The sequence below is a fragment of the Larimichthys crocea genome, chromosome VII (assembly GCF_000972845.2).
Source record: "Larimichthys crocea isolate SSNF chromosome VII, L_crocea_2.0, whole genome shotgun sequence".
Lineage (NCBI taxonomy): Eukaryota > Metazoa > Chordata > Actinopteri > Sciaenidae > Larimichthys > Larimichthys crocea.
In genome coordinates, this window is record NC_040017.1 from 1,255,827 (window position 1) to 1,269,766 (window position 13,940).

Sequence of the window (13,940 nt, forward strand, 5' to 3'; positions counted from 1 at the left end):
ATTAAATTATCCTGCAGGATTCAAAGTCTGCGAACTATCTGTTCACATAATGTTTCTGTTTGTCAAAGTAAGAAATTTAATGCTTATTCATTGTTGTTGTATGCATGCACATGTTCAGGGCCACTTGAAGCTGAGGGCCAACCCTGTCTACAACCCTGCTCTATTTACTTTACTAGACTTTCTAAACTGAAAATTTATATGAATGCAGAATCTGTAGGTGAGGGACAACATTCTGACATCGAAAGCCGAGTAGCATTGACCGATCACATCTGAGTGATCTTTGGTTATATGTGGGCACACAGTATGTGTGAAGAGTGAATTTAATATAGCTCTTATCTTGTAAAGGAAGTGTTCAAATGAGGTGAACCTTCATCCATTATGTAAAATAAGATGTGGACCACAGTCTTGAATGGTTGTTAAAACAAAAGCATGATTACATTTTACCCAAACAACATGATTAAACAGTTTAGCTCCAGTATTTCAGTATTAGTTAACACAATATATACATAGTGTATTCACACAGGTCTACTTTTATATTTATATGATTTCAGATTACGCTGTTACTAGGACAACTGTACCTGCTTTGTCTCCTTGACGCATGGGGCAGTGATCTCAGGACCTCCCTCTGGATTGTCAGGTGTGACCCTAATTGGATTATATCGATACTGAAGAGGTCTGCACACCTCGACTTCAACAGTGCCAGGCACAGACTGTCCGTATGTATACCTTATTAGATGGACATAGAACATCGTGTTGTTGAAAAGGAGACATTCACTCACCAAACTGGACCTATTTTAGGTGACTTAGAGCGTAATGAGTCAATGAGAAAGGTCTTTTACGTACTTTGCACATACTTCAGCTTTGATTTCTTCCTGCTCAATAAATGCTTCATCAGCTGAATTTATTTTTACATCAAATTTGGGCAAAACTGGGGACAAAAATGATTGTTAGCATTCTTGCTTCATTCAGACAGTGGATTGAAATGGATGGTATCAAAAATTAACCATAATTTACCATATTTCTCCACCTTGAAGCTATGATACAGTTTAACTTCACCAATCGACACAATAACCTGGTAGCTTCCCTCACGGGCCTCAGAGTTCAAGGAGTAAGACAGCTGCAATATTTTACCATTGGATGTTTCATTCAACCACTGTCCAATCCTGTTTTGGGCAGAATCCTGTTAAATGAAGTGAAATCAAATTATGACAGAAATATGAGAGAGAACATGTGCATGCCAAACAGAAATACATTCCATACATTCAAATACATCATTTTTTAAACGTGTTTTTAATTTTGTAAAATAAATCAATAAATTAAACCTGTACAAATGATTGTGAAATCTTGAAATCACAGTCAGTTAACATTATTATATTGGGGTAAGTTTAGTCTTGAGGTTACACTAAAATGTTGACCTCACAGAAGGATTAGACTCTGTGTGTCACAAGGTTAATTTGCTGAATTTACATCGATATCACCTTACCTCAATTTCAATGATATCGTACTGCAAAAAAAAGAAGAAGTGCAATTTGTAAGTTAGTTTCTGAGTTTTCTTTTTACAGGTTACTCACAAATTTAACAGCTGTTGCTGTTGTTAATTTTGTGATCCATTAAATCAGACCTATCTTTAGGATCAGCTCAGGACACCTCTAAATGAGATCTAAAAGACAGTCCAAACACTCACCAGCTGATTGACAGGTCTGAACTTTGTGTCCATTGTGATGACTCTGAAGTGCACTGAGAGAAATGTGAGAAAGGTTTTCATGAAGCTTTCACTGTTAAACAGTCGACTAACAAATGACATCATTGCTATCAACTGTTACATTAGATAAGGTTAGAATAATACACTAGAACATTTCTAAAGAAATTTTGAATGTGCCTGACTCTGGCCCTGTGGCACCCATACATCAGTAGCTGTCAGCATGTGTGTACTTGTGTCTGTTAATGAGAGAGTTTTACAAAGTCTTTTATTTTGAAGGGACTCTTATTTTGAAAGACTTTTGTCTAGAATAATGCATCATTGGGCTTTTCATTTGTACTGTCTGTTCTGAGACATGCACAATTTATATCTTACTACCTGGAAGAGCTAAATTTGTGCAGTCTAAGCTAGCTTTACAACTGCCAGCTTACTGAAATATCATGTGTCATGTTAGTTATTCAGAGCTGACATGTATCTATACATGTGAAGCATTTAGCAAAAAAAACATTTTTAGAAAGCAAAGATACATATTTATCTATAAACAGTAATTTTACCGGTTTCTAGTACATATAGATGTCCACAAATGTTTTGTAAAGGGGAAACCTGTCTACATATGGTGCCATATTTGAAGGTTACCTGTTTGTCCAGGTAGGTAGATTGGTTTATCAGTTTGGATGAATGTCATTGGTTTATAGACTCTGATCATGACTCTCCTGACTTCTGTTGAGTGAAATGTATCGCCTCGTACGTCCACTTCAAACTTCTGCACCACTTCCTTCTGCACTAAAGGAACCTGTGACAGAAAGATTGTTTGTAGACACCAAGAGAACCATTAATATAACCTAAAATAAACAAATAAATGCTGCATTACAAAACCATTTGTCGACTTATACTATTGTAACTGGATTTATATTTTGTGTTTAAAAATGTGTCCCATTAAGCTCCTATTAAGATTCCCCAGCTGAGGAAATGTTGTACACACATTTCCAGAGAATGCTGATGGAAATGAGAAAATTAATCAAAGTCCAAAACTGACCTTAAATGGAACACAGGTGTGAAACTCTTCACTGGACGTCTCCTGGAGGAGGGTTGTGTTCTCATCTTGAGACATCAAAGTGACAGTCATGACCAATGTCTCCTTGGGCTGCAGGAGACTTGCACAGAATTTGGTCTCAGCTCCAGCTTCAAGAATCGCAGGAATGGCTACCATGTACTGCCTACAGACAAACACAGACACACAGCAGACACCTCACTGGATCTAAAATGGAAGAAACTTTAACCTAGAAGTTAATGCATCATAAAGTCATTACAAAGTCATGTAAATGCACCGACACACATTATTATTATTCTGTTAGACAGCACAGGTAAAAACTTACGGTCCTGCCACTGCTTGACCCACAGACATCCAACTCAAGAAGACACAAAGTGTCCATGTCCACATGTGGATCCCAGGACGACCCATGACTGACTGAGATGAGCCTCAGAGTCAGCAGCTGTTAAATAAACTCTGCTACTAATCTTTTGTCCTTTCACCCATATGACACAAATATACTCATCATTTCTGGGTATCCTTTAAGTCAATCATTTACAGCGTAGACAAAGGCAAATCCTGACATTCAGATGGTTGGCATGAATCAGAATTTAAATTAAACTGTGAAATTATTGTCAAATCTACAATTTCATTTATTTTATTCCATGTTTTGTGTCTTCATTGAGATTTGTCCAGACTAATTCGGTAAAAGTTTTGAGATTGATGTTAACACTTCAAGAGGTGTTTCTTAGGGTTTAAATAATAAAGGTAAACCAAACTTTGGCACTAGATGAAAATCCTTTCCCCTGGTGCCACATGTAATTCACAACAGTGTTGCTGTAATCCTGACTGGGCTTTTATAACATCTGAAAATACAACTCAACTCTGCTGTTAAAATCCTAAATAAGTTAATGAATGGATTTAAATCCAGATGGCCTGTAGCTCTGTTCCAGTAGGAAAGTGGTCTGTCTGTTGGAGAGGCTTCTGTGACCTCTGAGTTCTGCAACAGTGACCTTTAAACTGTGTGGGATGTTTGTTTTAAACAGTGATTATTCTGAGTACACCATTTTCTAGCAAACATACATGTGGACTGTGTGGTCTTCCTGAAATAATGATGACAGGTTTCCAACACACTCAACTGCAACACTCACACATCTGGCCAATATTTGTGCATTGCTGTCCTCAAGGACAGAGGCAAGAGACACACCTTTGAGGACAACAATGTTGAATATAGGGCTGTCAAATTAACACGTTCATTTTAATTAACTATTTATAGAGAAAATAACATGATTAAGAAAAATAGTGCAGATTAATCAGGCTGCGTCCACTAGTGGAATTAGGCAACTTCAGCCCACTCTCCAGCACAGTAGGCGGTAATGCTCATTGCTGTCCGCCATTAGATAAAAGAAGAAGAATCAGCTGTTTGGTACCTGCTGGCATAGACATATATACATAGACGCGCATTGACTGCTGCTGCCACTCGCAGGGCCACTCGCTCCTGCAGTGCATTACAACTATAGAGGGAGGAATGGTGTTTCTACACAATAAAAGTCATCATAAATTGCTCAGTTGTCAAGCAATTTTCACAAGGTTTGTTTGTCAAATGTCAGACGAACAGACAGACAGACAGACATTTTTGAGTGGCTCCTCTGAGGACTCAGACTTTCTTGCATGCTGCAGGACACAGAGGAGAACTTTGTTCCTCGTGGCTGTCCAGCTCCTAAACTCCCACCACCCTCGATGGGTATCATCATCTCTATGAATAAAGTGATTTGATTGATTCCAAATATTCAAACTAAACAGGTTCTTTGAATTACCAGAGGGTTGAGTGGCAGAACTTTGAAATATTCAAGGAAAGAACAAAAACATTCCCCCCAGAAAACTATTCAGAAGAGTATTTACAAGCCTTTTATGAATTGGAGCTAAAAACCCGGAAAGAAAACTGTTTTGCACAGTTTCTTTCTTGTGCTGACACTCTGGTATTTGAGTGAGTTAAGTTTTACAATGTGGTACAGCCTAATTTTGAGTAACACAGACACCACTAGTTTCAGTAGGTAAGAATGGTGGTTGTCAATGCCAAATTGTGTGTCTCCAGCATGCAAAAACACAATCTGTGCCAATCTCCACACACCACATGCACGACCACTGACACCTTAGGACACATATGTCAAACTCAAGGCCCGTGGGCCAAATGTGGCCCGCCACATCATTTTATGTGGCAAGAGGTTAAAAGTTGTATGATTGTCTTAAAACAAGTCTATGCTGTGTGCAAAGCGTGCATTGACCTTAAACTACATTTCCCATAATGCATGTCGATTATGTTACCCGCGAAATGATGGCTTCGCGCCACTTGGTCGCAGTGTTTCCACATCAGTATAGCGATTTCCCAACAAGCTATATTGAGAAATATTTTCAGGCAATATATTTTTATTGCGACAATTGTTGGTAGTACCACAAGTTTAGAACAAAGTTAATGTCATAACTTTTGTTTGATGATTGATTTTTCTTTATTTGAATAGTTTATTCGTTGATTGATGTAAGTAATATGGGTTTCTTAACTTGACAAAGACTTTTAAAAGATTTATGTTATGCTAGCAGATGATTTCTTTTTTTTTTTACATCTATGCAAATGTATATGTAATATTTGGATATTTAATAAATAATAAATACAGAGACAGTTATTTAATGACATTTTAATTTATTGTACGCTACATTCATACTGTTTTACAGTTACATCTGGCCCTTTGAGGGCAACTATTAGGCTAATGTGGCCCTCTGTGACAATGAGTTTGACACCCCTGCTTTAAGGAGCTTGCCCTGAGTGGACCTGGCAAATCAACTGCTCTGTTGCTCTCCCCACCTTGACTGTGCCTTCTGATCATGTGAAAAGGGTACGTCGTCTGGTTGGCACAGCACATGTCGCAAGAAATCTTTTTTTAGAACCTGACTATCCACAAACCCTGCAATGTAGACCAGAGCATTGTCCACAAGACCACCAAAGTGCATAGGAAGGTAGCTGTGGTCACACACGAGGGCTGCAAAGTTAACAGACGGGGGAGGGAGTTCTTCTGTAGTTTTGGCAGAGGACATCTCGACAGTAGACAGAGACACTGTGTCCTCCTGGGCCATCACGTTGTCTAGCCCACTTGTTGGGACACCACACCAGACCATCAGACGCTGGAAGATGCCCTGGAACTGGTCAGCAGAGGGATTGTTGTTCCAGCCCCCTTAAGGAATAAAAACAACACACACTCACACACTACAATTACAAAGATATTTTCTTATTTTTTATTTTATTTTTTAAGATTATTTTGGCCTTTTCAAGCTTTATTTTTGATACAGACAGCTGAAGAGTGACAGGAAATGTGGGGGAAGAGAGATGGGGAATGACATGCAAGAAGGAGCCACAGGTCAGATTCGAACCCTGGGCTTCCACAGCAAGGACTGAGCCTTCGAACATGGGTTGGCTGCTCTACAAACTGAGCTAAATGCCGCCCCCGTATTGTTTTTTAAAGGCTGTAAAATGTGAACCAACCTGATGCTCTGTGAATCAACCTGATGCTCTGATTAAATTAAAGAGAAGCTCCAATTGATCTTGGCTGAACTGGTAGGTGCAGACATACCGCTGGACTTGGAGCAGCTCAGGAATCATCAGCATCAGGGTGTCAATATTGATGACAAATCCGATGACAGATAGGTACCTTCCAAAGAAATTTTTATTTCTCCGATTGTATTAACACAAAGACAGCTCGAGGAAGCACCTAGGAATTGAAAGAGGTAAATTGATTTTTCGCCACCATATCCATCAGATGTGAAACAGCAAAAGGTGACAGAGATAGCCACAGTCATAGATCTCTTGCTTAGGTGGCATCCATTGTGGGTAAACTGTACTGTCACGTAGGGTGGTGAGTGGGGAAGTGCAGGTATGAACCCAGACGCAGGAATTAAACAAAAACTTGCTTCAATAATGGCTGGAAAACCAGGAAAAAACACTAACAGGCAAAAATCCACAAAGGCAAAAAAACACAGGAACCAAAAGAACACAGAACAGGGATGGATACTCACAGATACAAAACACCAGAGAACACACACAAAAAAAAAACAAGAACACTGCCCACCTCACTAACAATGGAGAGCTGTTGCTCCTGCTGGTGAATCTGGGTGCCCTGAGCCCGGACAGCAGCGTGCATGGGATCAGAGTCTGCTGAGTCCATAGCTGGCCAGATTGTAGTGTTACACAGCACTGAGAAAGGACTCAAATGCAGCACTCGGGACGCAGTAAAAAGTCGTAAACAGTCTTTAATGACAGGCAGAGGTTGAGTGCACAAAATCCAGTCAGTCATTCAGGCAAAAAATCCAAAAGGGCTGAGGTAAAGACAGAGTCAAAAACAGTCAGGATACAAAAACCGGAATCCAAAAACTTATTAGAAAGAACGCTGGAAAGTAGGAGAAACTTCACACTCACACAAGAAACACAAGATTCAAATTAGGTGTGGAGACCAAAACTGCTTTTGGTAAAAGTAAAGTAAAATATGTTAAAAAATACGATGATCAACGATGATCTGCAGCTCTCTTGTTCCGAGCAGCGCTACGGAGCAATATATGGCCCCAGCCCAGATTTTCTTGCAGCTACGAATGAGAACCTGGGCAGATGGTACCCCTACCTCCACCTCAAACTCTGGGAACAATGGCGGCTGGTATCTGTACGATTTGGTGGATAGCCCATGTGACCGCTCCTACCACACAGGAAGAAGGGAGAATTGTGGAGGGATTCTTAGGGCTGGGGTCAGGATCTACATTCTGGAAAGGGCGTCGGGTTTGATGTTCATAGAAACCGGGGCGGTACGATAAGGTGAAGTTGAATCTATTGAAGAAGAGCGCCCACCTGGCTTGCCTGGAGATGAGGTGCTTCACTGCTCTGATGTACTCCAGATTTTTATGATTGGTCCACACCAGAAACGGCTGCTCAGCTCCCTCCAGCCACATGCTGCCACTCCTCCAAAGCCACCTTCACGGCCAACAATTCCTGATCACCCACATCATAATTCCTCTCTGCTGGGGAAAGTTTCTGGGAGAGAAAGGCACAGAAGGCGACCATCGAATGCGGTGGCCTCCAGAGGCTTGGACAGGGGAACAATCTCAAGGCCCAAACAGCCCTCTGCTCGGATGTGACAAGTTTGGTAAACAGGAGAGGTCGGGAGAGATCGCTGGAAGACGTGGTTTGACTCACCAGTGCTCTCCTCACTTGGTGAGCCCTGTCTTTTACTGGACAGGAAATGAGAAAATGTCCCGACTCTCAGTAGATGCACCTGCCCTCCCGTAGGCGTCGCTGTCGTTCCACCTGAGAGAGTCGAGCTCGACCCAGCTGCATGGGCCCCTCTGCAGCTGACGGTGGCACTGCAGCACTGGGGCGAGTGACCCAGGACCGGCGTCGTCTGCCCTCTCTGCCCGGGAGGGACCACTGCACGCTGGCCGCTATCCCTCCCCTTCTCTATCAGCCGGTTGTCGGTGCAAATGGCGAGGGCGATAAGCGAGTCCAGGTCGGCAGGAAGATCAAGCGGGGGAAGAAGGTCATGAAAGAAAGCGCAGAACAGCGACGCCGAGTTCCACCCGCTGTCAGCCGCTAGTGTGCCAAACTCAATGGCATAGTCCGCTACACACCGTCTGCCCTGCCATAGCGAAATCAGCGCCTGAGCTGCCTCACGACTGAGAGCGGTGGAGTCAAAGATCTTGCTCAGAGAGTCCGTGAATCCACTCAGAGAGTAGCAGATGGGAGAGTCCCGTGCCGATTCTGCTGTGGCCCAGGCCTCCGCTCTGCCAGACAGATGAGTGATGATGAAGGCCACCCTCACATGCTCGGAGGGGAGACTCCCGGCGTGTAGCTCGAAGTGAAGGCCACACTGGATCAGAAATGATCGACACTTGCCCACCTCCCCAGAGAATCGATCGTGTCGAGCCAGGGGGACAGCTGGAGCAGCCGAGACCACCGGAGAGTATGGAGCGGAACTCTGCAGCCAACTGAAGAATGTGTTGAGGTCTTGAACAAAATGTTGGTTGATACTATTGACAGTATTATCCTGTTTTATCCCCCCGCCCTCATGACCGCCCGTGCGCCCCTGGATGCGCCCCCATCAGTCTGTCCGCTGCCCCCAGGACTCAGGACTCAACTGCAGGACTCGGGAGGCAGATAGGGGAGGTAACCAGTCTTTAATTACAATCCAAGGTTTGGTACACGGGAGATCAGTCAGATAAGGCAGGCAAACAATCCAAAGGAGTAAGGCAAAGGCAGGGCCAAAAAACAGGCAAAGGTCAAAACCGAAAAGCACACTAGGGAAACGCTGGAAAGTAGGACACATGGTACACTGAAAATCTGGCACTGGGGAAGGGGAAACAAAGGGATTAAACGGGGTTTTATAAACCGGGTTCGGGAATTAGGGCCACGCCTCGTACTCATTCAATTTCCGTTCTCCGTGTACTTAAGCACCCCCTCTTCCTCCCGCTCCTTCTTCGACGCCTCTGTCACAACCGCATCATGGACGAAACACTCGCCCTCAATGCATCCGACAGCGACCTGCTCGACGAGATATCCAATACTCCCGAGGTGCCCGAAACATCTCCGTCGCCGGTAATCCCCGCCGGGCAGCCACCACGGCCGCGCTCCGTCGTCCAGATCCGCCGGCGTCTGAGATCATCCATCTCGGACAGCTCCAATGCCATCGGGCCTTCTCCACCTCACAGGCCCAGGGGGAGAACCCGTCTCCGTCGCCCGTCAGACACCGGCGACTCCAGACGCTCCTCTCCAACCCGATCCAGACGCGCCAGCGACCGGCGGAGCCGCCCCGAGGCGACTTCACCCGGGCAACACGCCGTGCGCCCTCCAGCCAGAGGCATCGCCGACTGGACAGTCGCCAGCCTGAAACGGTCTCTCACTCACCATAACATCCCTTTCCACTACTCCGACAGGAAGGCCACACTTTTCCGCCGTCTTCGGCATTTCCTCCACAACTCCACGAGCCGAACACCACTTCCGGGTCGCCGTCGCCACGACGATGACGTCACGCCGCCGTCTTCGGCTCGCCCCTCCCATCCAGCCCTTACACAGGGCCAGGTCGTATCGAACCGCACTCTCTCGGTTCCCGCCTCCCACTCCTCCTCTACTGTCCCCCAAGCTTCACTCTTTTCCCGTGCACACGCATCCCATCATCCCATCATCCCATCATCCCTCCCTCTTCTTTCAACCCTAGCCTTTCTATTCCTCCCTCCACAGCTACAGCAGCCCCGCCGGCACCCATCCAGACCGCCGCAGCCTCCACAGCGACCCACGGCGGCACGTCCAGTCAAACCCCCTTTTTTCATCCTGCTCCTCCTTTCCCCCCTCCCTTCCCTTACCCTTACCCCCCCCCTCCCCATAACCCTCATGTCGCCAGTATTTCTGTTCCCACCTTGAATGCCCCCCCTCTCTCCACAGCTCCCCCTCCAGCAGGCTCCTGCCCCCTCCCTCTCTATCCCCCCCTGCCTTCCAACCACTCTCTTGCCACAGCCACACCTCCAGCACGCCCCACGGCGTCTCCAAGACCATCCCCGGTGTCATCCGCCCTCAGACAGCAGATTCTTTCCGGTAACTACGTCGACCTAGCCCAACTCATTCACCCATCCACTCATAACCCCCACATCCCCAGGGAACTGCAAACAGCCCTGGGCACCTTCCAACTGAAACAACCACTAACCACCCACTCCAAAGAGCTCACAGCTCCCGAATTCACCCTTGCCTTCTCCCTGTACCGCGACGTGATCTGCTCAGCCTTCCCCGACCGCAGGTCAGAGCTGGACGACTACCTGTCCCTCATTATCGACCTAGCCTTGCGGTTCGGCGGCAACGGTTTCTATTCGTACCACATCCTGTTCGCATCCCAAGCAGCCGAGCGCCTCCACCAATTCAACCAGGGCACTCACTGGGGCACCCTGGACATAGAGCTTTACTGCCGCACCTTCGCAGCACGTCCATCCCTCCACTGCGATCAGTGCGGCGCACCATCACATCCGGCCACCACCTGCTCCATCACCACACAGCTACCCCACTCATCAGCCCCACAGAAACGCAACCAGGCAGTTTCCCGCAATCTTCCCCCCGCAGCCCCCCCTCCCTCCATCACCCCTAAACCAGCCACCCCACTGCCAGCCTCCCTCGGCCCCGCCCCCAAAGGAGTCGACAAGAGAGGCAGACCCATCCTCTATCAGGGGGGCAGAATGCTCTGCAATAACTTCAACGACCTGGGGTGCAGCACGTCCAGTTGTCGTTTCCTCCACACTTGCTCCTTTTGCGGCGGAGCCCACGCCAGAGTCACCTGCCCCCACAACCCCACTAAGCACGGTCCATGTAAGTATCTCAATACTCCAATTAACATTCACGCCCTCTCCTCTGCCTTAATAAACCACCCAGACCGCCAGTTCGTCAATTACCTCATCCAGGGGTTCACCCACGGCTTTCACCCAGGTTTGTATGTCACGCCAGATTCCTCCTTCTCATGCCACAACCTACAATCCGCCATATCAGACCCCGACACGGTAGACAGACTTCTGGCCAAGGAAGTCACAGAAACCTTCATGATCGGTCCTTTCTCCAGCCCTCCGTTCCCATCCTTCAGAATCAGCCCCATCGGCATAGCCACCCGTAAATACTCCGGTAAGAAGAGACTTATCATCGACCTATCATCCCCACACGGCTCCACCGTCCCTAGCATCAACAGCCTCATCCCCAGCCCAGATTTTTCCATGCAGTACTCCACCATCAACCATGCCATCTCCCTCATCCGCGCCGCAGGTCGAGGAGCTTGGCTAGCCAAAGCAGATATCACAAGCGCCTTTAAAGTCCTCCCCATCCATCCAGATTACTGGCACCTCTTCGGTGTCCTCTGGAAGGGAGCATTTTATTTTGCAGTCCGCTTAACCTTCGGCTGCAAGAGCAGCCCGAAAATATTCGACTCCCTATCCGAAGCACTTTGCTGGATCTTAATCAACAACCACAAACTCCCATACGTCATCCACCTCTTAGATGACTTCCTCACCGTCACACCACCTTCTCTCCCCCCGTCACACGGTCTCACCACCATGGTTTCAGTCTTCACCGACCTCGGCGTCCCCCTCTCAGCCGAAAAGACAGAGGGACCCAGCACGTCCCTCGAATTTCTCGGCATCACCCTCGATTCAATCTCCCTGCAAGCGTCCCTGCCCATCGAGAAAATCCACCGCACCTCCCTACGGATCTCCAACTTCCTCCTGGCCCACAGATGCACCAAACGGCAACTTCTCTCACTGTTAGGCCACCTCAACTACGCCATCCGCATAATCCCCCAAGGTCGATCCTTCCTTTCACACCTCCTCTCAATAGCCACATCCACCCCAAATCTCCACGACCACATCACGCTCAATGAAGCAAGCAAAATGGAGCTCAAACTCTGGCACCACTTCCTCTCTTCATGGAACGGAATATCTTTCTTCTACGACGACCACGTCACTAAGCCAGAGGACATCCAGCTCTTCACCGACGCAGCGCCCTCCGCAGGCTTTGGCGGCTTCTACAGCGGCAAATGGTTTGCAGCCGCTTGGCCTCATGAATTCCCACCCCTCCCCCATTCCTCCACTATTCACGAAATATACCCCGTTATCGTAGCAGCTATTCTTTGGGGCCACGAATGGTCCAAGAAAACCATCGCCATATACTCCGACAACAGCGCCGCAGTAGACATCATAAACAAAGGCCGGTCCCACTCCCTCGACATCATGCAGTTCATCCGTAGGCTCACACTGGTTTCCGCACAACACCAATTCATCATCCGAGCATCGCACATTCCAGGCCACAAAAACGCCATCGCTGACTCTCTCTCCTGCTTCTCTCTCCAGAAATTCAAACTCTTGGCTCCAGATTCCGATCCCCTTCCAACTCCGATCCCACCGTATTCAGCCACCATCTTCAACTGACTCCGCAGCTGGAACACCTGGTCACCGCGTCACAAGACTCCATCCTCAACAGCGTCTCTCCTCGAACCCTCTCCTCGTACCTAACCGGCTGGAATTGCTTCAAAGCTTTCCACGCCTCACATAACCTCCCATTCCCTACACTAGACGTCCTCACCTTCACCAATTTCATCACATTCGCCCATTCAATCCAAAAAATCAAATCGTCCACCATACAATCTTACCTCAGTGGAATTAACTTCCTCATTAAAATATCTTCGGGGTCTCCGTGCCCCGCCTTGGCTCACGCCCACATTAACATGCTCCTCAAAGGCCTTCGCAAAGCCGAACCGCGCCCTACGCCGAAGCGACTCCCCCTCACTTCCGATCTCCTAGCCCGCTGCCTCATAACCCTCCGCAAAGGCTACTCATCCATAAGCACAGACAAAGTCCTAGAATCCATGTTCCTCCTGGCATTCTTCGGCTTCTTACGCTGCTCCGAGTTCGCAGCTTCCACCCCGCTCTACGATCCATCACGCCATGCGTCATTATCCGACATCTCCGTCCTCTCCTCCGATACCCTAATATACTTCCTCAAACGCAGTAAAACCAACCAGTCCGGGCAACCTCAACCAGTCTACCTCTTTCGACTGAATTCACCCTTGAGCCCATACGAACCCATTCTCAATTACATAAACTCCCGCCTAGCCAGCCAAGCTTCCCCCCAAGACCCTCTGTTCGTTTCAGAGACCGGCAGAGTAGCCACGCGCTCCTGGTTCCACCACCACTTCCGCCAGATCCTGCTTCGATCCGGCATTCCCCCGGAGCCGTTCTCAGGGCACTCTTTCCGCATCGGGGCAGCCTCCACAGCTTCCAGACGGGGCATACCCGACAACATCACCAAAATACTCGGCCGCTGGGCCTCGACCGCGTACCTAGCCTACGTTCGCAACGACCTGAATGACCTTCGAAATGCACACGCGCTTCTCTCCACATGAAGTTTTCTCTTGGGGCTCGAATCCTAGAGTCGCAGAGAGACGGTTCCCCCACCCAGAGTCTCCATCCCCCAGGTTCCTTCCAGGATCCCTCCGGCCAACCTCAGGACCACTCCGCCGATGGTCCCGCCTCATCCCTCCTCCCCTCCATCACTCATCCTCCTCGCCTTTCCTCCCCTCACCCCTTCCTCCCTCCCTTCATCCCTCATCCTCCGACCCCCATCCCTTCATCCCCCGCCCTAACATCCCTCATCCTCCGACC

The 13,940-nt window shown here is 47.7% G+C and overlaps 2 protein-coding genes across 2 annotated transcripts; one reads left to right on the plus strand and one right to left on the minus strand.

The window, feature by feature from the left end:
• Window positions 1–548: 548 nt before the first annotated feature.
• On the minus strand, window positions 549–3,191 carry LOC113746112 (alpha-2-macroglobulin-like). Its single transcript, XM_027280619.1, has 8 exons — window positions 3,076–3,191; window positions 2,736–2,916; window positions 2,336–2,492; window positions 1,685–1,737; window positions 1,484–1,504; window positions 1,015–1,180; window positions 844–928; window positions 549–726 (listed from the first exon to the last, which is right to left on the minus strand). The coding sequence occupies exons 1-8, from the start codon at window positions 3,159–3,161 to the stop codon at window positions 564–566; spliced, it is 912 nt and encodes a 303-aa protein (XP_027136420.1). The 5' UTR covers window positions 3,162–3,191; the 3' UTR covers window positions 549–563.
• Window positions 3,192–9,261: 6,070 nt separating this feature from the next.
• On the plus strand, window positions 9,262–13,383 carry LOC113746034 (uncharacterized). The gene is made up of 2 exons (XM_027280273.1): window positions 9,262–9,913; window positions 10,198–13,383. Exons 1-2 carry the CDS (start codon window positions 9,262–9,264, stop codon window positions 12,705–12,707), a joined length of 3,162 nt encoding a protein of 1,053 aa, XP_027136074.1. The 3' UTR covers window positions 12,708–13,383.
• The last annotated feature ends 557 nt before the right edge of the window (window positions 13,384–13,940 follow it).